At 38.6% G+C, this 26,347-nt stretch overlaps 2 protein-coding genes across 4 annotated transcripts; one reads left to right on the top strand and one right to left on the bottom strand.

The window, feature by feature from the left end:
* PHOSPHO2 (phosphatase, orphan 2) lies at nucleotides 1-7,969 on the bottom strand. The gene is made up of 4 exons (XM_084892361.1): nucleotides 7,749-7,969; nucleotides 7,010-7,043; nucleotides 5,421-5,587; nucleotides 1-762 (listed from the first exon to the last, which is right to left on the bottom strand). The coding sequence occupies exon 4, from the start codon at nucleotides 735-737 to the stop codon at nucleotides 12-14; it is 726 nt and encodes a 241-aa protein (XP_084748487.1). The 5' UTR covers nucleotides 738-762; nucleotides 5,421-5,587; nucleotides 7,010-7,043; nucleotides 7,749-7,969; the 3' UTR covers nucleotides 1-11.
* On the top strand, nucleotides 7,823-26,127 carry CFAP210 (cilia and flagella associated protein 210; the record flags this gene model as incomplete). 3 transcript variants are annotated; one of them, XM_084892320.1, is made up of 9 exons in its annotated part: nucleotides 7,823-8,196; nucleotides 11,401-11,575; nucleotides 12,968-13,141; nucleotides 13,248-13,441; nucleotides 18,227-18,383; nucleotides 19,916-20,055; nucleotides 21,774-21,966; nucleotides 22,908-23,072; nucleotides 25,367-26,127. In XM_084892320.1, 9 exons carry the CDS (start codon nucleotides 7,823-7,825, stop codon nucleotides 25,709-25,711), a joined length of 1,917 nt encoding a protein of 638 aa, XP_084748446.1. In that variant the 3' UTR covers nucleotides 25,712-26,127. The 3 variants fall into 3 exon arrangements, with proteins under 3 accessions (XP_084748446.1, XP_084748448.1, XP_084748447.1); XM_084892321.1 differs by having other exon boundaries at nucleotides 8,083-8,196; nucleotides 11,349-11,575; XM_084892322.1 differs by lacking the exons at nucleotides 11,401-11,575; nucleotides 12,968-13,141; nucleotides 13,248-13,441.
* Nucleotides 26,128-26,347: the final 220 nt, after the last annotated feature.

The raw sequence follows: 26,347 nt of genomic DNA, 5'->3' as shown, positions 1-26,347 counted from the left end.
TTGTTGGCATATTATTCCTTTATTAGAACTTGCAAATGAGAAATTATTTCAATACCCGAAGACCAAACTACAACACAAGATTCCATAGGCTCAAGATTTTGAGACATTCTGGAAAGAGTTTTCTGTAAAGTATATCCTTTCCGTGGCATGGCAACATCATTTTTCTTTAAAAAGGTTATTGGGCAAAGATCATTTCCTCCATCACCTATATAAACAATCTGTGTATAATTCACTCCTTCTTGTAACTGTTTATCTACAAATTCTACCAAAACTACATTTTTGCAAAGGTTTTTGGGGCACTTATTGCAAGAATGAGCATGATAATTTTCCACAGTGAGAAGACCTCTGCCATCAAAAGCTGCTGGATTTGTAAACACTTTATCAAACACATCACGAAAATTGGTAGCTTCTAAAACCCAATCAATGAAGACAGAATTTGAATCTGAAATAATGATGCAATCAAATTTGTCCTTGTTCTTTCTTATAAAGTTTAAAAGCTCCACCATCCCTGGAGTGAAAGGTATTGATGCCATTGTTCTTTTCATTTCATCTTCTCTTACACCCTCCTCTCCCAAATACTCAAAGACTCTGCCCATAAATTCTGTCCAAAATCCTTTTTTATAAGAATCCTGTAGTTCGTTAGGAAGCTTTTTCTCTGGGGCACATTGTACAATCCAGGTGTCACTATTGTCATCTATGATGGTATTGTCAAAGTCAAAAACCAGCAAAATTTTCATGGTTCCAAAACAGATTTAGGATACCCTGAAAAAGAAGAAATATTATTCCCTAAATACTCCATTTTACATATATAGCTATTATTTAATAAACATTACTGAGCATTAAACATAGGGTGAATCTGCTAAAACATAGGGTGAACATAAACAAATTAAAATAATTAAGCATTTTAGGACTACCATTTAAGCATATTTGCCTAAGAAGCAAAGTTCATATTTGAGTATTTTAAGTGAATGGAAAATAGAATATCTAAAAAGGATATCCACGGTATTATTATGATCCTATGGGGATTATTCCTTGAGCATTTAGAATTAAGCTATTGAGAGAAGTAATGAAACAATTATTCTCTTACAGTCTTACTTAGAAATGTTTAAAAATAATACAGAAAAATGTATGCTAATTACTCATTTTTGTCATCACAGCCAAACTTATTAGTTTAAAATATTTCTCTATATAAAAGGCTAATATGCAAACTGTCACCTCGGGAGTTCGACCAGGAGACCAGGTGTTCAATCACTAGCTATGATGCGAGGTGACCACCAGGGGGCAGCACAAAATGAAGGAGGGACCCAGGCCAGCAGCTGGGGAAGGCCCTGGCTGGCAGCCTGAAGACCTGGATTGGCCCTGATTGCTGGTCAGGCCAAGGGACCCTATCCATGCATGAATTTCATGCAGAGGGCCTCTAATTTACAATAATCTTCATATTAAACAATAGGTCTCTATGTACTAACCAAAATTCAGACCAAACTTAACATAACATTAAATCTTGCAAACTTTAGCCGAAACCGGTTTGGCTCAGTGGTAGAGTGTCAGTCTGCAGACTGAAAGGTCCTGGGTTTGATTCCGGTTAGGAGCATGTACCTTGGTTGCGGGCACATCCCCGGTAGGGGGTGTGCAAGAGGCAGCTGGTCGATGTTTCTCTCTCATCGACGTTTCTAGCTCTCTATCTCTCTCCCTTCCTCTCTGTAAAAAATCAATAAAATATTAAAAAAAAAAAACCAAAACAAAAAACGAAAAAAAAAAAACCAAAAAACTAAGGAGCTTACCCAGATCTTGATGAATAGGATCTGGGCACACCCAAAACTCAAAAATAAATAAATAAATAAAATAAAATTAAAAAATTAAAAAAAATAATAAAATGAAATAAAATAAAATAAATCTTGCAAACTTTAAATACTTTTTTAAAAACGTGTTTAGAGTAACTGTATTTTCTATCCCACATGGACATGAAGTGTTTTTGCCTTGAGCTCTGGTCACAGTTGTACAAAACAAATGGCTATTTTTAGATTTTCCAATAAGACATTACTTGGTGCCTATCATGTTTAGCATAAAAAGAATTAACAGTCCTGGCTGGTGTGGCTCGGTTGGTTGGGCACTGTTCCCTGCACCGAAAGGCTGCTGGTTCCATTCCCGATTAGGGCATATGCTTGGGTTGCTGGCTCAATCCCTCATAGGGGATGTGCAGGAGGCAGCCAGTCTATATTTCACTCACATTAATGTTTCTTAAAAAAAAAAAAAAAAAAAAAGCATTAACAAAGAAATATTATATATGGTCCTAGCCACAAAGTCTATAATCTAGTTGAGAATACACAGCACATCTAAAACAATCAGAGATTAGCACAAAACAGTATATCATTAAGTATTTAATTACACAGCACAGAAACATCTCTACCATACAGGAAAAAGAGCAAGATCATTGAGTTTGTAATGGGTAGAGAGAAAGATAAAGGTTGCATTGTGAGCAAACCAGTAGGACAGAAGTGAACCCATCACTAATTGATAGGAAATTTGCTTAAAAATAGCTCTTATTTCTGATTAAGAGCTTCTAGTTGGTGGTGAGTTCTCTTGTAATGTTGGGGAATGATAAAAGCACACTGCTTTCATTGAAGTTGTCTGGCCTATAATCTTGTAGAATTTTCAATGCACAGTCTACTTTCATTAACTTCAGCGTGATATAAGAAGATTGGATTTCCGAGGGCCAATCAGCTATTTTTCCTACTGGATGAAGTATTCTGCAACAGACATTAGCAATCACATCAAAAACCTCAAGTTGGCTGAAACCGGTTTGGCTCAGTGGATAGAGTGTCGGCCTGCGGACTGAAAGGTCCCAGGTTCGATTCCAGTCAAAGGCATGTACCTTGGTTGTGGGCACATCCCCGGTAGGGGGAGTGCAAGAGGCAGCTGTTCGATGTTTCTAACTCTCTATCCCTCTCTCTTCCTCTCTGTAAAGAATCAATAAATATATATATATTTTTTAAAGAAAAGAAAGAAGGGAAGTCTCCTTTGTAAAAATCAAAAACAACAACAAAAATTTCAAGTTGGTAATTGTAATGGTGATTAATAGTGAACAAAAAAAAGTGTTTAGGCCGAAACCGGTTTGGCTCAGTGGATAGAGCGTTGGTCTGTGGACTGAAAGGTCCCAGGTTCGATTCCGGTCAAGGGCATGTACATTGGTTGCGGGCACATCCCCAGTAGAAGGTGTGCAAGAGGCAGCTGGTCGATGTTTCTCTCTCATCGACGTTTCTAACTCTCTCTCCCTCTTTCTTCCTCTCTGTAAAAAATCAATAAAATATATTTTTTTTAAAAAAGTGTTTAGCTTGCAATCAATTTCTAATATCAATGCCAATGTTAAAACTAAATGGTGACAGGATGCTGTACTTGAAATTCTAACCAAATTACTTGGAGTGGAGGTTAGTTTAGTTCTTCTGAACTAGTAATAATTTTTTTTTTTTTAACAATTTTTACATTTATTTATTTACTTACTTATTTCAGAGAGAAGGGAAAGGGGAGGGGGGAGAGAAAGAGACAGTGAAAGCCAGGGAGAGAGAGAGAAAGATCAATGTGAGAAACATCAATTAGTTGCCTCCTGTATGCGTCCTGACCAGGGATGGAACCCACAACCTAGGTATATGCCCTGACCAGAGTGCCAAATAATCAATAAGTAATATGATTGAGTAATCACATTACTTATGATATGACAATTACTTAAATCTTTTACTTTAAAGATAATATAGGTCAACTATACATCTCAAGAGAAAAGAATAAATTGGTTAACAGATGGTATGAATGAATATCATGTAAAAATAATATTATACATATTACCAAAATAAAAACTATAATTAGTATGTATAAACCATTTAAAAAAAAAGAGTAATATTTTTAGTGAGATCACCATATACCAGACACTTAACTAAGAATTTTATAATTATCTCATTTAACTATCATAATCCTATTAAGTAGGAATTATCCTCACTTTAAAGATACGTAAACTAGTGCTTAAGTATTAGATAGGTTGGTTAAGTATTAGTTAAATGTCAGAGCTGAAATTTTTACTCAGGTCTGCTTGACTTCAAAGCTCATGCTTTTAAGAACCACACTAGTGTCTAAGAAATAAAATACAGTATTTAAAGAGTATTGATCAGTTTAAAAATAAGATACTAAGGTCATTTTAACAAAAAGAGGTTTAATTACATGAAAACATTCATTAAAGTACATACTACCTATAATAATACCTCTGTGATATACTTCATAACCATTCTGAGGTTTTAGCAAGAAATTCTACAAAGAAAAGTGAAGAACCCCAATAATAAAAAAGAGACAAATAAAAATGGAAAATAGGTTATTAACCAATGTTACCCCAATAAATTTAACTTAAAAAAAAAAAAAAAAAGGAAAACATGGCATTTAACCACATATATTCTCTGGTTTATTACAATAGACAGCCAGCAACCCTGGCTAACGTGGCTCAGTAGTTAAACATTGACCTATGAACCAGGAGGTCCTGGTTCGAATCCTGGTCTGAGCATATGCCCAGGTTGTGGGCTCAATCCCCAGTAGGGGGCGTGCAAGAGTGCAGGAAGCAGCCAATCAATGATTCTCTCTCATCACTGATACTTTTTTCTCCCACTTTCTCTCTGAATATATATATATATATATATATATATATATATATATATATATATATATATATATATATATATATATATATATATATTTTTTAAATACATAGCCAGCAAGTGAAATAGAGGTCATTACCCAGATAAGAGTAAGTATTCAATGTCTCTCAATTTAGAATATCTGGAGAATAATTAATCTTGATGGTATCTCCTGTTGTGTAAATTTAGATATATACAGGGTGGGGCACACAGTTATTTGTATGAAAAATAATACAATAACTAATCAATGATACTACAAGAATGAACACTGTGTGCCCTACCCTGTAATATCCTGAGACTCTGTATCCTTGAATCTCCAAATGCCTAATTTAGCTGCCTCTGACTGGCTCCCAGAGATTTAAGTGCAGAATTAACTTTCCCATAGAAACAATGTAATAAATAGCAACAAGGCATAGTTGACAATTACATTAGGACCGTACCTAGGCATATTTTAAATTAAATATGACTTTTAAGCATTCTGAATTGAATTAAAATTTTTTCAAGTATAACTCATTGTTGGTTAAAAATTTCCTCAAGCCTAGATTTAATTAGCTACAAGTTACTAAATTTCCTGAACTATTGACCTAAAAATACTGAGATATGTCATAAGTCTGAAGTTAATATAGTGCCACCACTATTAATTTCTATCTGAAAGTGAACTTTTTTTAATTTCATATATTTTGTATTCAAATTTTCACAAAAATTTTAAATATTTTAAATTATTTAAAAATACTTATTAAAAATACTTACCCAACTAAGTATTTCCAAGACAATTAATCTTATTTCAGCATAGAGTTACAGTCATGACAATCTTCATTTTCCAACACCAGCCCGTTTCTAAACAACATTACTCCTACTCTATATGCAGGTAACAAAGTCTTCTGGTTTGGAGCAAAGGAACAGAGACTTCTTAGCTCCTAAAAGTAATAAAAGCTTATTTAAGATATTTTAAAATTTGTTTTCTAAAGATGCTATTTTTTTTTTTTTTATACCAGAAAAGCACCTATTGGCAACAGGAAAATCAAAATCTTGTTTAAACACAAACCTTAAATGTAAAATGAAATGTTATGTAAATATACGTTTTTACCTGGTGGATACAATCACAAGTATTACACTGATTATGTTGAGAATTACAAATTCCACTTTTTCTTTTTATTTGCTAAATAACAGACAAATACTACATTCTGCTGTCAATAAACATTCAAAGATTTGGCATACTTGAAATAAAAGTCTCAAAAATTTAGGATATGCACAAAGATTCAATTTTAAGAATGTGAACCTATGCCCTAACTGGTTTAGCTAAGTGGATAAAGTATCTGCCTGCGGATTGAAGGGTCCCAGGTTCGATTCCGGTCAAGGGTATGTACATTGGTTGTGGGCACATCCCCAGTAGGGGGTGTGCAAGAGGCAGCTGATCGATGACTCTCTCCCATTGATGTTTCTAACTTTCTATCTCTCTCCCTTCCTCTCTATACAAGATCAATAAAATATATTTTAAATAAATAAATAAATAAATAAATAAATAAATAAATAAATAAGACATGTAGCCTTGAAATGCTTATTGTCCATTATAATAAAGATTTGGGTTCCTGCCGAAACCGATTTGGCTCAGTGGTAGAGCATCGGTCTGCGGACTGAAAGGTCCCAGGTTCGATTCCGGTCAGGGGCATGTACATTGGTTGTGGGCACATCCCCGGTAGGGAGTGTGCAAGAGGCAGCTGGTCGATGTTTCTCTCTCATCGACATTTCTGGCTCTCTATCCCTCTCTCTTCTCTGAAAAAATCAATAAAACATATTAAAAAAAAAAAAAAGATTTGGGTTCCTTAGCCTAACTCCATGTGCAGGTGACTTCTGACTTTGAGACTGGAGTAAAATTGTTGATATTCTGACTCCTGCTTCTGCTGTAACTCATCTCTGACCACGGGGCCTGCAGCTTCTACAAAACTGTGGCAGGCTAAGTTGTTAGTGGGCAAGGAGGGTAGAATCTCTTTCCCAGTTTTTTTAAAAATATATTTTATTTTATTTATTTTTAAAATATATTTTATTGATTTTTTACAGAGAGGAAGAGAGAAGGATAGAGAGCTAGAAACATCGATGAGAGAGAATCATCGATCAGCTGCCTCTTGCACACCCCCTACTGGGGATGTGCCCGCAACCAAGGTACATGCCCTTGACCTGAATCGAACCTGGGACCTTTCAGTCCTCTCAGGTCGATGCTCTATCCACGGAGCCACACCGGCTTCAGCATCTTTCCCTGTTCTTGACATGTTAAAAGCTGTGCTTCACAAAAACAAATAAACAACAAAACCAAATATTTTATTAACGCCTTTCATACTTACCAGCATTCTTCTGGTGCAACATCTGATAGAAAACCTGAACAAAAACGGTAAAACTATGTTAGAACTTTAGTGACTAAACACGTTTCTCCTTCCATTTTGAACAACTCCGATTTGGTGCCTCCTAAGGACGCATTGCAGCCAGCAAGCTGGTCAGGAAATCCCTTGTTCCTCGACGTGTCGGAAAAGTGTCTTTCCAAACCAAGCCCGCATCCACTCTGAACGGATTCTGGTGTCCTTCCAGGTCTGGTTGATCCTCCAAATACAATCAATTTACTGTATCTACCAAGCAACTTTAAACACACTAAAGGTCCTACTATGAGTGTTCTGAGTCAACTCCCAAGTTTGAAGTTTTTAAAAATATATATATTTTATTATTTTTTACAGAGAGGAAGAGAGAGGGATAGAGAGCTAGAAACATCGATCAGCACACCTCCTACTGGGGATGTGCCCGCAACCAAGGTACATGCCCTTGACCGGATTCGAACCCGGGCTGATGCTTCCAGTCCGCAGGCTGATGCTCTATCCACTGAGCCAAACTGGTTTCGGCTGAAGGTTCTTATGTTTAAGAAACTAAGCCCCTTCTGGCCCGAATTATAAACTAAAGTATTTAAACTCCGATTTTCTGTCGCTGAGCCCCTGGGTTTCCATGGCTACGGGAGAGCTCTGCCCCCCCCCCCCCCGCGCCCACGCGCGAGGGGCCCCGTGGCGCACCCACCCCGCCGGCCCGCGCCCCACACACCTGCCGGCCGCCGGGAGGGGAGGGCAGGGCAGGCACCCCGAGGGGTCGGCGGCGGCGGCCGCTGACGGAGGAGGATGAGGCACCAGCCCGGCCCCCGGATCGCCTCGCTGGCCGGACCGGAGCCCGCAGCTGCGCCGGCCTCCGCCCCGCTCCCGGGAGTGTCCGCGCGCCGGCCGTGGGGACGCCCCGCGCGAGCGCCGGCCTTTGCCTCTCGCGCAGGCGCAGCCGGTGCTCCCCGGCCCCGCAGCCGGCGGCCGCAGGCTCCCGGTTCTTCCGCGGCCGTCACTTCCGGCGGCGTTGCTAAGCAACCGCGCGGCATTTCCAAACTCTGGAGACTGCAGCGCCCCGCGGCGCGGTCGCCTTTCCAAGTCCGAAAGCGCCATGGGCACCTCGGCGGAGACGCTCGTGCGGTTCGGGAGGCGCTCCGGGCAGGCCAAGGGATGCCCGGGTGAGCTAGACTGGCCCACACTGGCCTGGGCTTGTTTCTGACCCCCTCCCCCTGGACTCGGGGTGAGAGGCGAGGGTGACAGGTGAGGGGGTCTAGTCCAGGTGAAGGGGACTCCCAAGTCAAAAGCAGCGCGGGGTTCTATGTACATTAGACAGTTTTGCCCTCAGATGAATGGGTAGGTGGGGAAATTTACATAAATAGCCCGGCCGGTGTGGCACAGTGGTTGAGCGTGGACCCCTGAACCAGGATGTCCAGGTCAGGGCACAAGACAGTTTCCGGCTGGATCCTCAGTAGGGGGCGTGCAGGAGGCAGCGGATCAATGATTCTCATCCTTTTTAAAAAATTTTTTTTTATTTTTTATATTTTATTGATTTTGTACAGAGAGGAAGAGAGAGAGATAGAGAGTTAGAAACATCGATGAGAGAGAGTCATCGATCAGCTGCCTCTTGCACACCCCCTACTGGGGATATGCCCGCAACCAAGGTACATGCCCTTGACCAGAATCGAACCCGGGACCTTTCAGTCCCCAAGCCGACGCTCTATCCTTTGAGCCAAACCGGTTTCGGCTGATTCTCATCTTTGATGTTTCTATCCCTCTTCCTCTCCCTTCATCTCTCTGAAATCAATAAAAAACATTTGAAAAGAAAAAGTTTATATAAATAGAGGTGGAGAAAAAATAAGTAGGCTGATCCAATTGATCTGTGTGGTTGCAGTTCCAAGAGTCTGGATTTACCTTACTCAGAGCTCACCAGTTATGTTTGTTAAAAAAAAAAAAAAAAAAAAAAAAAAAAAAAAAAATTAAATAAAAATCAGTGCTGCCCTAGCGGGTTGGCTCAGTGGATAGAGCATTGGCTTTCCCACTAAAGGATCTGGTCGATCCCCAGCAGGGGGCGTCAAGAGGCAGCTGATCAATGATTCTCATCATTGATGTTTCTGTCTCTCCCTCTCCCTTTCTGAAATCAATATATACATATGTATGTATGTATGTATGTATATGTATGTGTGTATGTATATACACACACACACACATATATATTTTTTAAATCAGTGCCATTTTTTAAACTTCACCGCTGGCTGAGGTAGTGATGATAATTGAATACAAACAAGAAACTTATGTTCTGGAATTAGTGGTGATGTTTGCACAGCTTTGTGAATAGATTAAAAATCCCTGAATGTTATCCTTTACAATGGTGAGTTTTATGATATGTGAAATGTATCTCAATTAAAAAGAGAGATTTTGTAAGTGTTTAAACGATGACAGGCCCATGGACTGATTTTAGAGACCCATAGGTCACTTGCCACTGCTTTTGTCCCCTCTCTACTCCATGAGTCTGTCCATAGTCTTACTATGCCCCTCTCTTTTTTCTTGTTCCTTCTTTCAACTGTGGCCTGTTTAATTTCTGGAACAGCCACTTCGGGCCTTGTGTGAGAGCCACTGTGAGGAAGGAGTCTTTGAAATAAGAATGCCCTTAGAGGAGTGAACTGTACATCAGTCCAGTGAATTAGAGTATGGATGTGTGAGGTCATCTGTAGCTCTGATATCAATCAGAGCTCCTTATCCTCAGAGAGATGGGGGAACTTGTCCCAACCTCAATGGCCTGAAAGTAAAAAAACTTTCCTAGATTTTCTGTGGGTTCTCTTATTTCTTTATGCTTGCCCATTTCTACCGCTTTTAGTCTCTTGATTCTCTTCTTGAGTCAAAGTCCATGAAAAGATCTTGAATAAGCCCTAGCTGATTGTTCAGTGGTTAGAGCACTGGACCGCTGACTGAAGAAGGGTCATGGGTTTGATATTCCATTCAAGGGCACATACCTTGGTTGTGGATTCAATCCCTGGCCACCAACTGATGTGTTTCTTTCACTGGATGTTTCTTTCTCTGTGTCTCTCCCCTCTCTTCTCCCTCTCTAAAATCGTTGGGAAGAAATACCCTTGGGTGAGGATTAACAACAACAACAATGAAAGATCTTGAATAAAACATCTCATGAGTGCAGTTACTCTGCTGAAGATTTGGGATGTCACAGAGGAGTGATCACAGTGCACCACACAGCTTCTGACATGCAGCTCTCCTTCCGCTGCTTCCAGAGCCCGTGCACCACTGACCACAGGAGCTCCAGGCTTCAGGTCTGATTGATCTGATTGATCTAGAGATATAATGGGATCCTCATTGTCCCAGGTGCTTCCTTTGTTTCCACTTTGTGGTTCACACTACAGCCTCCTATAAGGCTGCCGTGGTTCTTGGAATCTGGCCTTCATGCATCCTCATTCATATCTAGCTTGAGAGTCACTCTCAGATGTCTTTACCAGAAGAACAAGAACGAACTTTACTAAAAGTCTCAAATAAACCTCTTCTCCTATTTTTTAATTTATTTATTATAGAAATAATTATTGGCAAGTGAGATGCAAGTATTCTTAAACTAATGAGGCCCACCCGGGAACTGTAGTCAGTTCTCCAAATTACATTGCTGGTACTCCATTAGAAAGGGGTTGAATGGAGTCAATTATAATGTCTACAACCCCAATAGGTGAACATTCCCAAAGTTATGCATTTATAAACTCCTATGTAGCTAAATTGAAAAATGCTTTTATAACAACCAGTTGGGTGGGTATTATTGACCTCAACTTTAAAGACGTTGATAGCAAGACTCCAAGAAGTTAAATGACTTGCCCAGGTTTACACACCAAGGAAATGACTAAACAAGGACTCAGATCTGTGTCTTTTGATTTCGGGGCGTTGAACCTTTCCATTTAATCCCAGTTGCTCTTAAGAATACAATTATTGGCCGAAACCGGTTTGACTCAGTGGATAGAGCGTCGGCCTGTGGACTGAAAGGTCCCAGGTTCGATTCCGGTCAAGGGCATGTACATTGGTTGCGGGCACATCCCCAGTAGGGGGTTTGCAAGAGGCAGCTGGTCGATGTTTCTCTCTCATCGATGTTTCAAGCTCTCTATTCCTCTCCCTTCCTCTCTGTAAAAAATTAATAAAATATATTTAAAAAGAAAGAAAAGAAAGGGCAATCATGGTTATAAAAAAAAAAGAATACAATTATTATTTCAAACAATTTCTAGATGTACCAATATAGAAATGTCTGAGGAAAAAAAAAGATCACACTCTTCTTGAAAGTTTTTAATATTCATTTTTAACACTTTACTAGAAATAAAAAACTCGAACGAAGATCAAGATCTCTATCTGCCTCTTCTACCTAGCAAAGTGGATCTCCGGCAGGTCACCATCATTCCACACGATGAGTGGGAAAGGATTCGAGACAGCATTGACGGTTTAACAAGAAAAGCAGCATGCCTTCGAGCAGAAAGAAAGGCAAAGAAAGACATGCATCTCCGATCCCAAGAAGTGGTAAAACACTGGGCTCGTACATATGCAGTAAGTATTGACCACCCAGGAGTACACAAGCACTGAAGGCTTATATTTTTTCTTAGCATACTTGTAAATATTTTTACAGATAGCCCTAGCCATTTTTGCTCAGTGGATAGAGTGTCGGCCTGTGGGCAGAAGGGTCCCAGGTTGGACTCTGGCCAAGGGCACAAGCCCGGGGTTGTGGGCTCGATTCCCAGTAGGGGTTGTGCAGGAGGCAGCCAACCAATGATTCTCTGTCATCATTGATGATTCTCTCTCTCTCTCCCTCCCTCTTCCCCTCTGAAATAAATGAACATATATTTTAAATATATATATTTTTTTTACCTATAAAACAAAAATGCATTGAGACACATTTTCAACACCTTTATTTAGGTATAAGTGACATACAATAAATTGGACATATTTAAAGTGTACAATTTTATGTTTTTGGCATATAGACTCCTGACACCATCATTATAATTAAGACAGTGAATATATTCATCGCCCCAGAAAAGTTTATTCATAGCCCATTTTACTCCTCTCACTCTTCCCCCCCACTTTGTCTCCTGTCTCTAGGCAACTATTGATCTGCTTTCTATATTAATTTCACTCAACATGAAATATTTTCATGTTGTGTGTATCAATTATTCATTCACTGTTATTGCTAAGTGGTGTTACCATGTATGGATATATACCACAGTTTATCTGTTCAATTGTTGACATTTGAGCTGTTTCCAGGCTCCTATAAATAATGCTGCTGCCCTATCCGGTTTGGCACAGTGGGTAGAGTTTCGGCTTGCAGACTGAAGGGTCCCAGGTTCAATTCCAGTCAAGGGCACATGCCTGGATTGCAGGCTCGATCCCCAGTAGGGGACGTGAGGAGGCAGCCAATCAATGATTCTCTCTCATCATTGATGTTTCTCCTCTTTTTTCTTCTCTGAAATCAATAAAAATATATTTTAAAAAGTAAAGCTGCTTATGAACATTCATGTGTAAGTGTATGGATATATGCTTTCATTTTTCTTGGGTAAATATCTTGGTATAGAGTAGCTGAATCATATAATAGATGTATGCTTATATATTTTTATGTAAATATTTGAAGGAACTTTGAAGTAAACACAAGAAATTAAAAATAGTAGTTGTCTTAGAGGTTGCAGATGTAAATTAGGACTGGAGGGAGAGTTTCACTGTATACAATGATATTATTTTTGGGTTTTCAATCATATAACTGTGTTACCTACCTAAACATTTCAATTAAAAATTAGCTCATGAGTGTAACTTTATGTTTTATTTATTAATGATAAATGCAAATACAATAAAGACTAATAATGAAAGTTCAAATGATCACATTACAATGTTCAGTTTTGTAAAATGTAATGGAAAAATGAAAACAGATGCCTGCTTTGGTCTTTTTTGCAGGGGATAAAAGAACAAAAACTCAAAGCCAAAAAGAAGCGTGATGAAGAACTAGAGGCAGAAAGACAGATTCTTGATCTGGAAGAAGAAATATATAAACAAGGAGAAAGAAAAAAGGCCATTGAAAGTGCAAAGCAATATCAATTTTACCAGACAGAAAGACTGAAAAACTTTCATGTACTACTTGGATTTTCTTGAATTTTTATACACACTTAACATATTTATACACAATTAGACTTTATTTTCTTAAAATACTGTAATTTTTTTTAATTTTTTTTTTTAGTCAGGACTTCTTCTTAGTAGAGTGATGAAAGAACGTGATGCCCAGATTGAATCCCAAAAGAGTAGAATAAAATCTGATAAAAAATGGGAGGAACAAATGAAACTCGACATTGAGAAAGCTTTTAAGGAAGAACAAGAAAAAGCACAAAAACAACGCAGAGAAAGAATAGCTGTTGCCAATGATCATTTAAAACAGTATGTATATATAAATTATCTTATTTGTACCTCCCTCTTTTTCTCATGATGGATATATCTTTTTTTCCCCGGATTATAAAAGTAATATATGCTAAAATACCTACTAGGTAGGAAAAAAAAAATACAGGGAAAGAGGGTAAAAATCATTATTATTCCCTTACCCAGAGATAATATATCGTCACTGTAATGCTACAGTACAAACAACCACACAGTCTAGCAGCATTCACCAATAAAAATTTATTTCTCATGTATCTGGGGGTTGGTTGGTTGTGGCTGGCAGCTTTTGTTCAAACTGCAGGACTGGCTGGGTTTGCTGTTGTGGGCAAGGCTCTGATCTGCTCCATGTGTGTTCATTCTGAAGCCCTCGATGAAGGGCCAGCAGTCACCCGCGGGAAGCTTTTCTTACCGCTTTGACAGAGATGCAAAAGAATGAGCACAAGCTTGCAAGACCATGGCTAATCCCAAAGCCAAAGGTCAAGGAAACGCATGGCCCACCATGAGTCTAAAGGAAGTCATATGGCTCGGGCTAACAACATTGGAACAGAGAAATAGACTCCATGGAAGGGGGGAGTGAGAGAGAGAGCCTTTTTGAATAATCCAATCCACCACAATAAGCTGTTTTTGTTTTGGTGTATAGCCATATAGACCTTTTTTGATGGAGGTGGTGGACATGGGTGGATATTATAGAATTATAAAACACATGCTGAAACCAGTTTGGCTCAGTGGTAGAGCGTTGGTCTTCGGACTGAAAGGTCCCAAGTTCGATTCCAGTCAGAGGCGTGTACGTTGGTTGCGGGCACATCCCCGGTAGGGGGTGTGTAAGAGGCAGCTGGTCTGTGTTTCTCTCTCATCGACTTTTCTATCTCCCTTCCTCTCTGTAAAAAATCAATAAAATATATTAAAAAAAAAAGAAAAGGAAAATAAAAGAAACATCGATCAGTCCGCAGGCCAACACTCTACCACTGAGCCAAACCAGTTTTGGCTTATAAAAAGTTTTATACCTATCTCTTCAGAATGTTTTATTGAAGTTACTAATACTTATTATATACAGCACATATTTAAGTGTGTATACATTTTTTAACTTGAATGTTATACAATATACTTTTCTGTGACTTCATTTTTTCACTCAATAATATACCTTGAATATCTTTATGCAAGAATATATGGATCAGTCACATCTTTTAAAATAATCATATTATATACTAAGCATGTACCATTATTTATCCTATATAATAAAAGCCCAGCGACTGAACAGCAGAACAACCAGACCAACTGATTGCCCAGTCGCTATGACACACACACTGACCACCAGGGGGCAGATGCTCACACACAGAGGGCAGGTCCACAGCTGCTCAGCTAACTGAGATGAGCAGAGCTCCCACAATGGCCTGATCCCCGCAGGCCACACTCTCCCACCAATGCACTAATCCCATGCACTGGGCCTCTGGTTTAATTATAATTATTATTGAGGGAAATTGGGGTGTCCCCTATTTCTAACAATGTTACAGATCATCCTTAGCATATATCTTGTATAACTTTTAAAAATATATATATTTTATTGATTTTTTACAGAGAGGAAGGGAGAGATATAGAGAGCTAGAAACATCGATGAGAGAGAAACATCCACCAGCCGCCTCTTGCACACCCCCTACTGGGGATGTGCCCGCAGCCCAGGTACATGCCTTTGACCGGAATCGAACCTACGACCTTTTAGTCCGAAGACCGACGCTCTACCACTGAGCCAAACCGGTTTCGGCTATCTTTTATAACTTTTGTGCAAAGATGTATTTACATAAGATAGATTTTTTTAAATGGACTTGGATTTTACATTTGGAGAATGACTGCCAAATTGCCCTTTGAGAGGCTTTCAGTGCATTCATCAGTGATGTTGACACCCTTTATACTATAATCAATATGGGTACTGTTTTTGGCAAAACGTATCTTTTAATTTACATTTCTAGTAATTTTAGTGAGACAACATTTTTTCATGTGTAAGTGTCCATTTGTTTGGGTTTTTATTATCGTGAATTGGTTATCCCATTGTTCTCTTGTGTAGGTTGTTTTATATTGGTATGCATGTTTGTCATTGATTAAAAACTGATTAATAAGAAGTTTTATATATATATTGATATTCTAATTTATTAGTCATTACAGATTTTGTCATCTTTCTGAATGGCTTTTAGTAGTTAGGAGATATTTATTTATTTATTTTTAAGGAGATATTTATTTTTATGTGTTCAAATCTCTCTTTTTGTTATTATGATTTTATTTTTGTATATATATTTATTTCTCAGAATCACAAATGTCTAAGTGACATAGACATCAATTCTCAGGATGTATGTGGTGCCAGATTGTATTCTGCAGTTATTTTAACCCTTAGTAAAAAGAGAAGAGTAACTTTTTGATTTATTATAATTTTTTTCCTTTGGCAATGTAGAGATCCTAGAGTTTGTGCAAGTTATGGACAGAGCCGTTGGCAAAGGGAGGCAAATATTTGCCCAGCGAATCACCTTTGAGACATTTCTCTTTTTATGTTGGCGGTTGCAGCTCAGAGATAATTATAGGTAGCAGATTAATCTCCAGCAAGCTACCTGGCAAGTGCTAACACCTTCCCAGGCCATCTGCCCCCTGTAGTCTTTGCAGGTAGGCTTTGTTTGGGCCACAGGATCACCTTTCCAAGTGATCTTGGGCAACAGGTTAGAGGTTCAAGCAGATTTAGGATTTGCTTTAGTTGTTTCTTTGGCTTCTGTTCATGTAGTCCAGGTGTTTGTCAGGCTCCGAGGTAAACACAAATTCCTTCACAGTGATGGACTCTGTCTTTGTGGATGGTGGCCAAGTATTATCTTCTTCACTTCACTCTTTACTGACACATTTCCCCCCCAGAAGTCTCTTGAAACTTCAGGTATGTGAGTAAGACCTTATTGTAGCTTCTAGTAGTGATGTAGAATTTCCTTCATTCCATTGCTTGCATTGAGGGGAATCAGGAGGAAAACGTTTGACACGTGAGTTTGGGTTGCCAATTTGGCTCCAGAGTCTTACATCTTAAATTTATTAAGAAAATTCAATTCTATAATTGAATACAACAGAGAAAAATGAAAATTTATTATTATAAATATTTTTTAAATAAATGAATTTACCAATTATCACTAAGTTGTGATTATTACATCTCTGGCATAGGCAGCTAAAAAGAAGGTGGTACTATTCACCAAGATAAGAACAAGAGACCAGAAGGGTATGAATTTGGTCTTACACATAGTCCGTATATAGTCAGGTGGTGATTTTCTATAAAAGTCACATGTGTGAATTGTAATCGAGTCAGACCTCATATTTGATGTTTGACTGCTGATTTCTTTGTGGGCCTCACCCTCCCTTCCCCTGTGGTCCTCATTTGAAAAGGCTGATAAGAAGGCCCCTGGACTTCTCTTTCCTTTGGCACCAGCAGAGAATTTATATCTCCTTGTGATAGGAACTTTTCCCCTGCCCCTCCCCTTAGTCTGGGGGAAGGCCCGGATCTGCTCCCTTCGCTACGCCCACGTCATTCCAGACCTACTTGTGCCTGGACAGCTCTCCCAGGAGTGTAACACCTTCTCTCAACTTCTCTTGGGGCGTGGAAGGTCATCTGAACCAAATTTTGGGTAGGAGCCCCTAATGCTTTTAAAGGAGGACAACACAACATCTGTATAAGCTCCAATCAGATCTGGGCTAGACAAATAGATTTGGGGCCTTCCGGATGTGAATCAGAGGTTTCATGACAAATGGTACTCTGATTATTAGGTAGAGGCTGCCCAGTGTATTGGGTTGGGAAGGTCCAAGATTCAGCAGTGAAGAGCTTTGCATTGGTGTCTGCTGTGGACATGGGTATTGGAAGTAAAGATCTGAATGTTATGTCTTTCTTCCCTGAACTAGAGGCACATGTGACAGAAAGGTTTACTCCTCAGTCTTTTAGTCCATGTAAGTAGGTTGTGACTCTATCCTGTGCCTACCTATTTTGGAATTAAAAAACAAAACAAAACTAGAGATAGCAGACAGCGGCCATGGAGCAGCCTGCACATTGTTGATGGGATGACCGGCAGACATTTTTGGCCTCAGGGTTCTTGCCAGCATGTGGAGGAATGGAGACCAGAGGAGGGCACTCAGAGCCTGGGATAAACTGATGGGAGAGTCTCCTGTAGTGATAGTGGTGGGTCTTGGGAGCCAATTGTCCTGGCCCGGTCTCTACAGTGAGGAGGCTCTTAGGGATCTCTGAAGAACTCTGACATTAAGGCCTTTGACAGAAGCAACATTTGGGAGCTTCCAACTCAGAAGGTAAGCTGGTCAATGCTGGCTACAGGAGGGATGACAACCACCGTGGGCAGTGGGATGGGAAAGCTTTGTTTCTCTCGTTCTATCAAACCCCATCTCCTGCGTGGCTAGACCCATATGTAGAGAGCGTGTCTAGTGCTGAAACTGAGAAGCGCTGGGGATTAGGGACTTTTCTGAAAAAATGATGTCACGTTCCACCATACAGTCCTTCAGTGAACTGGTTCTTCCTAAAGGAAAGGACTATTTGAAATCCTAGTGTGGGAATTAATTTGGAGAAAGAATGAAACAAATTTCAAAGGAATGGAATTATTGGTAATTCTGAGCTAACCATTTTGGATTTGGTTTTAACCACTGTTCTTTATATATGTCTTGTCCCCCTCCTCCCTAAAAAACACACAAATTCCTTCTTACAGTCTCAAATTATCCTAAATTGTAATATAATTAATTTATTTAAAATATAACATTTTTTTTGGTTTGTTTTAGGATAAAGGAACATGAAGAGGAAGAAGAAAGGAGGAGAAAATCTGAAGAAAGTGACGCTGAGGAAATAAAGCGACAGAATAAATTATATGAAATAGAAACAAAGAAAAAACTAGAAAAGAAAAATAAAGAGATAAATGAAAGGAGGGAACTATTTTTTGTAAGTTGAAAATACAGCATCTTTTCTAAATATGTACAAAGTCCAATGACTACATTTTAATATATTTTTTTGTAAATAATAGTGAGTTAAAAACAAGTTGCTATTAAATTGGGTTTCTAAGTGTATTGGGGAGAACTATACTTGCTGTGGTTTTTATGTGGATGTGCTCGCATGCAAGAAGAACAAGAAATAAGAGAATGAAGATTTTTTTCGTAGGTAGGTATTTTTACATATATATACTGTATACGTACTTTATATACATACTTTATATACATAAACATATATATTAATTTCAGAGAGGAAGGGAAAGAGAGATAGGAACATCAATGATGAGAGAGAATCATTGATTGGCTGCCTTCTGCACACCCCCTACTGGGGAATCAAGTTTGCAACCTGAGCATGTGCCCTTGGCAAGAATTGAACCCCGGATTCTTCAGTCCACAAGCTGATGCTCTATCCACTGAACCAAACCAGATAGGGCGCGATAGGTATCTTTTAAATATTTTTAATGTGTGTACTATGTGACTATATTAACTATTTTGTAAAATATATTTTTCTTGACTTCATTGAGAAAGGAAGAGGGAGAAAGAGATAGAAACATCAATGATGAGAGAGAATCATTGATTGGCTGCCTCCTGTACACCCTCTACTAGGGATCAAGCCCACAACCCGGGTATGTGCCTTTGACCAGAATTGAACCCAGAACCCTTCAATCTGCAGGCTGATGCTCTATCCATTGAACCATACCAGCTAGGGCAGATGTGCTTGTTTGTTTTTTGTTTGTTTGTTTTTTTCTGATTATTGAGTTATTTTAGTTACATATTTTTAAAGAAATGAATTATTTAAAAAGAAATACAGAAAAGCATAAAGGAGATATGAAAGTCGCCTATAATTTCATATCCCAAAGATAACTAATATTTGATATATTTCTTTCAGTTATATATACATTATAAACTTTGTACTCATATATTTGCTAAATATGCTACTTAGTGTTTATAATCTGTTTTCCTCTTACTCATCAATTGTATTATTAATATTCTTCCATGTCACTGGAAGTATAATTTATTTAACCATTTTTCCATTATGAATATTTGAGCTTGTTTCCAACTTGTCACCATTATAAATAACTTTGAGATGAAATGTATATTTCTTTTTTTTCCTTTTTAAAAAAAAATATATTTTATTGATTTTTTTACAGAGAGGAAGGGAGAGAGATAGAGAGCTAGAAACCTCGATGAGAGAAACATCGACCAGCTGCCTCTTGCACACCCCCTACTAGGGATGTGCCCACAACCAACGTACACGCCCCTGACCAGAATCGAACCTGGGACCTTTTGGTCCGCAGACCGATGCTCTACCACTGAGCCAAACCGGTTTCGGCGAAATGTATATTTCTGATGTTCTTTTGGGATAAATTTCCAAGAGAGAAATGACTGGATCAGAAGCTGTGACCATTTTATAGGTTCTTGTTAGATATTTAGATGTTGAAAGATATTTTTCTTGATAGGCTAACACAGAACTTTTTCTCTAAGGAATGTATGAACGATAAAAGTATCATCAAAGCCTTAGAAAAGCAGCAGCAAGAGGAGGAAGATGAAAAGATTAGAAAATTTATCAAAACAAAAAAGCGTCTTACACAAATGAGGAAAGAAAAAGAAGCTGAAACAAACAGGTAAGCTTTTAAAATAACTCACATAATTAATAAAGCACTACCTGAATTACTTTGTTGTGAATGAGAAGTTGTGATATGAGAGTAGCCTTTAGGAACCAAGGCCTCAGTATTTTGTGGATGACTCGAGCATCTGTGTCACAGTGACTTCCGTTCGGGGCATGGGAGTTGGGGTTTCTCTGGAATATCAGAGGCTGGGAATACGGAGAGCCTCTGGGCTGGAGACGGCTGCGAGGGGCATTGCTGTACATGCGGTTGTTAGAACTGTAGTACCGATGACCTCGCCTAAGGTGAATAGGTAAGAAGCGAAGATGGCATAGTCCTTAGGACAAATGCAGAAAGAAGGTAAGGTGAAGACCACATCTAGAGATTGGAGGAAAACCAGAGAAACAGCAAAGGAGGAGAGTTTCAGTTAAATTTAAAAAAAAGCAATATTTAGTGTTAGATCAATAAAGGTATTAAATGAGGTCTTAAAAATTATCTCTTGGATGTAGAGGTCAGTTTAGTGAGGAGTTTGGGATGAGGCGAGAGGAGTGTGGGAAGCCAGCTCCAGTACATCGTGTTTCTGTCTCAATCGTGCTCTTCTCTGATGGCTTTACATCACACGTAGAGTCTTTACTATGGCCACTAGGGCTCCACACCTGTCCTGATTCCCCACTGCCTCCAGCCTCACCTCAGGCCTGGGCTCCCACATTCTCTCCATCCTTTCCTCTTCCTCGCTCACAGGGACCTCTCCTGGACCCTCTCTGGGGAATGCTCACCTCTCTTAACTCAGGTCATTACTCAAATATTGCCTTCTCATTGAGGGTTTCTCTGTCCACCTTAAAATTACAACCCACCCCATTCTCTCTCTCCCTTCCAACAGCCCCATTGCTATCCCTTTAATTGCTCTTGTTTTCCTGGTTGCATGATCTAGCACTATTTTAATTATTTATTGTTTGCTTTCCCTCTACCCCAGCTATAACAAAAGCTCCATGATGGCAGAGACTTTTAATGTTTTTGTTTATTGTTAGTCTCAGCACTTGGAATAATGTCTGGCATATAGTAGACAATCAATAAAAGTGTTTAAAATATTGTTTTGAGCCTAGATGAAATGTCACCTTTTCCATGAAGCCTTTATTTTTTCTTTTTTTTTCTTTTTGTTTTCATTTGCTCATATAATTTTCTAGCTTTCTTGTGGCATTTGTAAAGTTGCCCTTTGTTTAGTTATTCATGCAAATGTTAATTACCTTGGGATAGGCACTGTGCACTTTCTCATATTTTCTCCCACATTGCTTTGCAAATTCACTTAGTGATTTAGTGACTTTGTCATATCTAAATGTAATATGACAAATTAAATTTTTGACAAATTATGACAAAAGTATTTTTGGCCCAATATCCTAAATAAAAATGCCCCAATCCTTTAAAATATCTGACTCTCGCCAAAACCGGTTTGGCTCAGTGGATAAAGCGTCGGCCTTATCCACTGAAGGGTCCTGGGTTCAATTCCTGTCGGGGGCATGTACCTTGGTTGAGGGCGCATCCCCAGTGGTAGGTATGCAAGAGGCGGCTGATCATGATTCTCTCTCATTGATGTTTCTAGCTCTCTATCCCTCTCTCTTCCTCTCTGTAAAAAAATCAATAAAATATATTTAAAAAAATATATGTGACTCTCCAAATTATTACTGACTCCATAGCAGATCTATTCATGAAGATTTAACAGGATGGTTGCTTTGTTATAGGCTAATGGAGGAACGTAGAATAAGAATAAATAACTTCCTGAGTGAAATAATAAAACAGAAACTTGACAATGAAGATATGATTCTTGCTAAAAATAGTGAAGAAGTTGAGGCTGAATGGGAAAAAAGAGAAAGAGACAAAGTTGAAAAAAATAAAGCAGAATTAAAAGCGATTGAAGAACATAGAGTCTTAGCGGTAAGCAATTCAATTTTGACAAATAAAAATTACACCAAAAAAAAAAAAAAAAAGTAAGCCCTTCCCACTGTCCTTTCTACTCCATCTGTGTCCCAGACAAAAAAAAAAAATCAAATTTGAAAAATAATGTATGAATTATCTTCCTGAATTTCTGAAATCAGACCATGTTTACTTTCTAACAGAAGATAATATGACAATCAATCACAAATAATATATTTATAGATGCAAAGTAATAACCTCTTTTGTTCTAGTTTGGTGAAATATGCCATTGGAATTGCACTGGATAGTATGGACATTTTAATTATGTTAATTCTTCCAGTCCATGAACATGACATAGCTTCCTCTGTGTCTTTCTTCAGTGTCCTATATTTTTCCCACAACAGTTCTTTTATCTCCTTGGTTAAGTATATTCCTAGATACCTTATTTTTTGTCGTTGTTGCATTAGTATGAAAAACAAAACATTTTATTCATTTGTATACTTTGAATTTGAATGTTTTCAAGACAAATCAAGAAAAAATTACCCTGTTGCATTTCTGTATTCCTTAATTCTTCAGAATTTATTTCCTATATGACTATCATAATATTTAAATTGGATAATTTATAAACATTGTAGCAACTAATTTTTTTTACTTACAAAGATATTCCTACCTTGAGAAGATCTAGCTTTTTTTAATATTTCTGTATTTTTTTTAAAACAAATATTATTCTATTTAAGTTTTCATTGTATGTCCTGATATTTGGGAGATTAAGAAAAAACCACAAAAAAAAAACCCCCAAAGTAAAATGTCCACACGGGAATGAGCCCAGGTGCATACAGTTTTCTGCCCTTGCATTGCTCTGGGCTGACTTTCTGCTTGGAGCTTCTGAACCCATGCCTTCTTTAGAGAGCAATGGTTGCTGAACATGGTTTCAGTGTTTTCCTTTACCTTTTAACATCTAGATGAAAAACAAAGAGGAAGAAGAAAGACTAAGAAAAATCGAGGAAAAAGAACATTTGTTGGCTGTCATGAAAGCAGACCAGATTTTCTGGGAGCATGAAAAGGAGAAAAAACGTAAAAGTGATAAAGAACGTCTTGAACTTCAAGATGCCCATATTCAGAAAATAGTAATTATTCCTAACTGTTTATACTTATTTTAGCAATAACTATGTAATATAGAGTTCATGCGAGTTTTCGTTCCCAAGCAGATTTCTTTGACAAGAGAGATCAGCTGGTCATTATGACACAATCAAATATATAAGAAACAGTTAGATTCTGTTTTTATCTGTATTGAAGTTTCCAAACTAGATTTATGTGTTTTGCACAAATATTTATCCTTCTTTAGTGTCAATAGGGCTTTAGTAATATTAACAAAAACACAGCTTAACAACTTTATTTTACTTTCCCCTCTTTATAACTCTGTATATATCCTCCTTTACAATAAGAGGGTAATATGCAAATTGACCCTAATGGTGGAACAACCGGGAACAGCTGGTCACTATGACACACAGGGGAGGGCAGCTAGGGAGGCCAGGCTTGCAGGGGAGGACAAAGAATGCTTCTATGCACATTGGCATATAAATATCTGTTTGAGTTTCTCCTTTCAGTTCTTTTGTTTATATACCCAGAAGTGGAATTGCTGGGTTACATGGTAATTCTATATTTAGTTATTTTTAGAAACACTGTACTGTTTTCTACAGCAGCTGTACCTTTTTACATTCCCACAAGCAATGCTCAAGGGTTCCAGTTTCTCCAAATTCTCAAACAAATTTTTTTTCTGGGTTTGTTGTTGTTGGGTTTAATATAAATATATATTATTGATTTCAGAGAGGAAGAGAGAGAGACATTGATGCTGAGAGAGAATTATTGATTGGCTGCCTCCTTCATGCCCCCTACTCGGTTAAAACAGAATCTAACTTCACATTTCTTATCAAATCTGGGATCCTTCAGTTCCCAGTCCAACACTACCCACTGAGCCAAACCTGCTAGGGCGGTTTTGTTGTTCATTGTAACCATCATAATGGGTTGGAAAGTATCTCATTGTGGCTCTCATTTGCTTTCCCCTAATGATTAATGATGTTGAGCATCTTTTTACAAGCTTACTAGAGGCCCGGTGCATGAAAAGTCATGCACTCGGGGGAGAGGGGGGGTCCTCAGCCCAGCCTGCACCCTCTTGGAGACTGGGACCCCTCGGGGGATGTCCACTTGCTGACTTAGGCCCGCTCTTGGGGGAATCAGGCCTAAGCTGACAGACATTCCCCTGGCAGCCTGGAAGCGGACCTACGCCAAAGTCGGACATCCCTAGCACTGCCGAGGAGGCAGAAGAGGCTCCACTTGCAGTCCAGCTTGTGGCTGAGCGGAGCTCCCCCTGAGGGAGTGCACTGATCACCAGGGGGCAGCTCCTGCATTGAGCGTCTGCCCCCTGGTGGTCAATGCATGTCATAGCAACTGGTTGTTCCCAGTCGTTCCACCGTTAGGGTCAATTTGCATATTACTCTTTTATTACATAGAATTAGCTATTTCTATTCAGCCTGAAGACTTTCTATAGTATGTTTTATAGTACAGATGGGCTAGCAATAAATTCTTCAGTTTGCTTTTCTTTTTTTATTGATATTTAGAGAGAGGAAGTGGGTGGGAGAGAATGAGAGAGAAAGAGGGAGAGAGAAAAACATTGATCAGCCAAAACCGGTTTGGCTAAGTGGATAGAGCGTCAGCCTATGGACTGAAGGGTCCCGGGTTCAATTCCGGTCAAGGGCATGTACCTTGGTTGCGGGCACATCCCCAGCGGGGGGTGTGCAGGAGGCAGCTGATCGATGTTTCTAACTCTCTGTCCCTCTCAATTCCTCTCTAAAAATCAATAAAATATAAATAAATAAATAAATATCACTTGTTCCAACTTCAAATTATTGGGAAACAGCATGTAGTTGGTTTAACTTAGCTCAGATATTCACTGCCAATTTAATCTTACAGGAGTTCCTGTGGCACATGGTATATTGGGATGACTTAGGAGAGTGGATTTGAGTGAGTTCCTTCAAAATAGTGGATGGGTAGGGACAGTGATTGGTATGCCTTCCACACCTACCTGCCAGAGTACGCATTATTAAATGGTAGAAACAGGATTCTAAACGCGGTTATTTGATTTTATCTAAAGTTCATGCCTTTAACTATTTTGCCGTATTGTTTGAAGATGTATCGTAATATATGGCTATTAAGGCAAGTTTCATTGAGTCACGACTTCTGAGCATGATGATATTGTGAGATACATGGCAAAGTTTCTGAAATAAATTATAGTATACAAGTTGTCAGAACTTGTCAAATATCAATGAGTTTATAAAAGTATATCTACAACTTCTAATGCTATATATATTTAGAAAGTTGGTCTCATTTACCAATATGGAATTGTACTTTCTTTCTTTGATAGGCCGAAAATAAGCTTAATGCAAAACAAGCAAAAGAAGACCATCTACAGTATTGCAGACTTACTGAAAAACTTTTGGCTGGAAAGGAGAAGCAATTTCAGGATTATGCCAGAGAAGTAATTAAATTTGAGTCTGAATCAACAAACAAACATATTTATCCTCTTGTAAAATCTGTACAGAGAGGACCCGGAGGTGGCCATGGACCGGTTCTCACGGACAGAGGTGGAGTAAGACCTAGCTATCAGGCAAATGAGGCCACTGGAGAACAGCTCCCTTGTTATTATTCGCATGGATCGAGATATAATAGTTTTCAAAAGTCTAAGAAAAGGCTAGGTTTTACATGGTAGGAAAAGGTTTAAGATTGAGAGACTAAATTGTAGTCAATTATAAGCTCCAAATGTAAGTGAATTACTTGCTTATAATTCAATAAAGTTGCTCTTCATCTAAGTACAATTATGTTGGATCTTCACTATTGAAGGTTAATTCATTTTTTATATATACACAAAATATATACACAAAATAAAATGTATAATTTTAGTCAGTTAAAAATGTGTTCAGGCCAAAATTGGTTTGACTCAGTGGATAGAGCATCGGCCTATGGACTGAAAGGTCCTGGGTTTGATTCCTGTCAAGAGCATGTACCTTGGTTGCAGGCACGTCCCCAGTGCGGGGTGTGCAGGAGGCAGCTGATGGATGTCTCTCATCGATGTTTCTAGCTCTCTGTCCCTCTCTTTTCCTCTCTGTGAAAAATCAATAAAATATATTTTTAAAAATGTGTTCAGTAGCATTTATATTCATAATATTGTATAACGATTACAATTATTGAGTTCCAGAACCTTTTCATTGCTTAAATGGAAACCCTGTACCTATTAAGCAGTCACTCCCCAACCCCCCTCTCCATAGTCCCTGGCAAACACTAATCTGATTTGTCTCTGTGGTTTTGCCTATTTGGTTATTTTATATAAATGGAATCATACTGTGGC

The sequence above is a fragment of the Pipistrellus hanaki genome (genome assembly GCF_964339955.1).
Source record: "Pipistrellus hanaki genome assembly, chromosome: 8".
Taxonomy (NCBI): Eukaryota; Metazoa; Chordata; class Mammalia; order Chiroptera; family Vespertilionidae; genus Pipistrellus; species Pipistrellus hanaki.
This window is presented reverse-complemented; position numbering and strand designations above follow the sequence as displayed.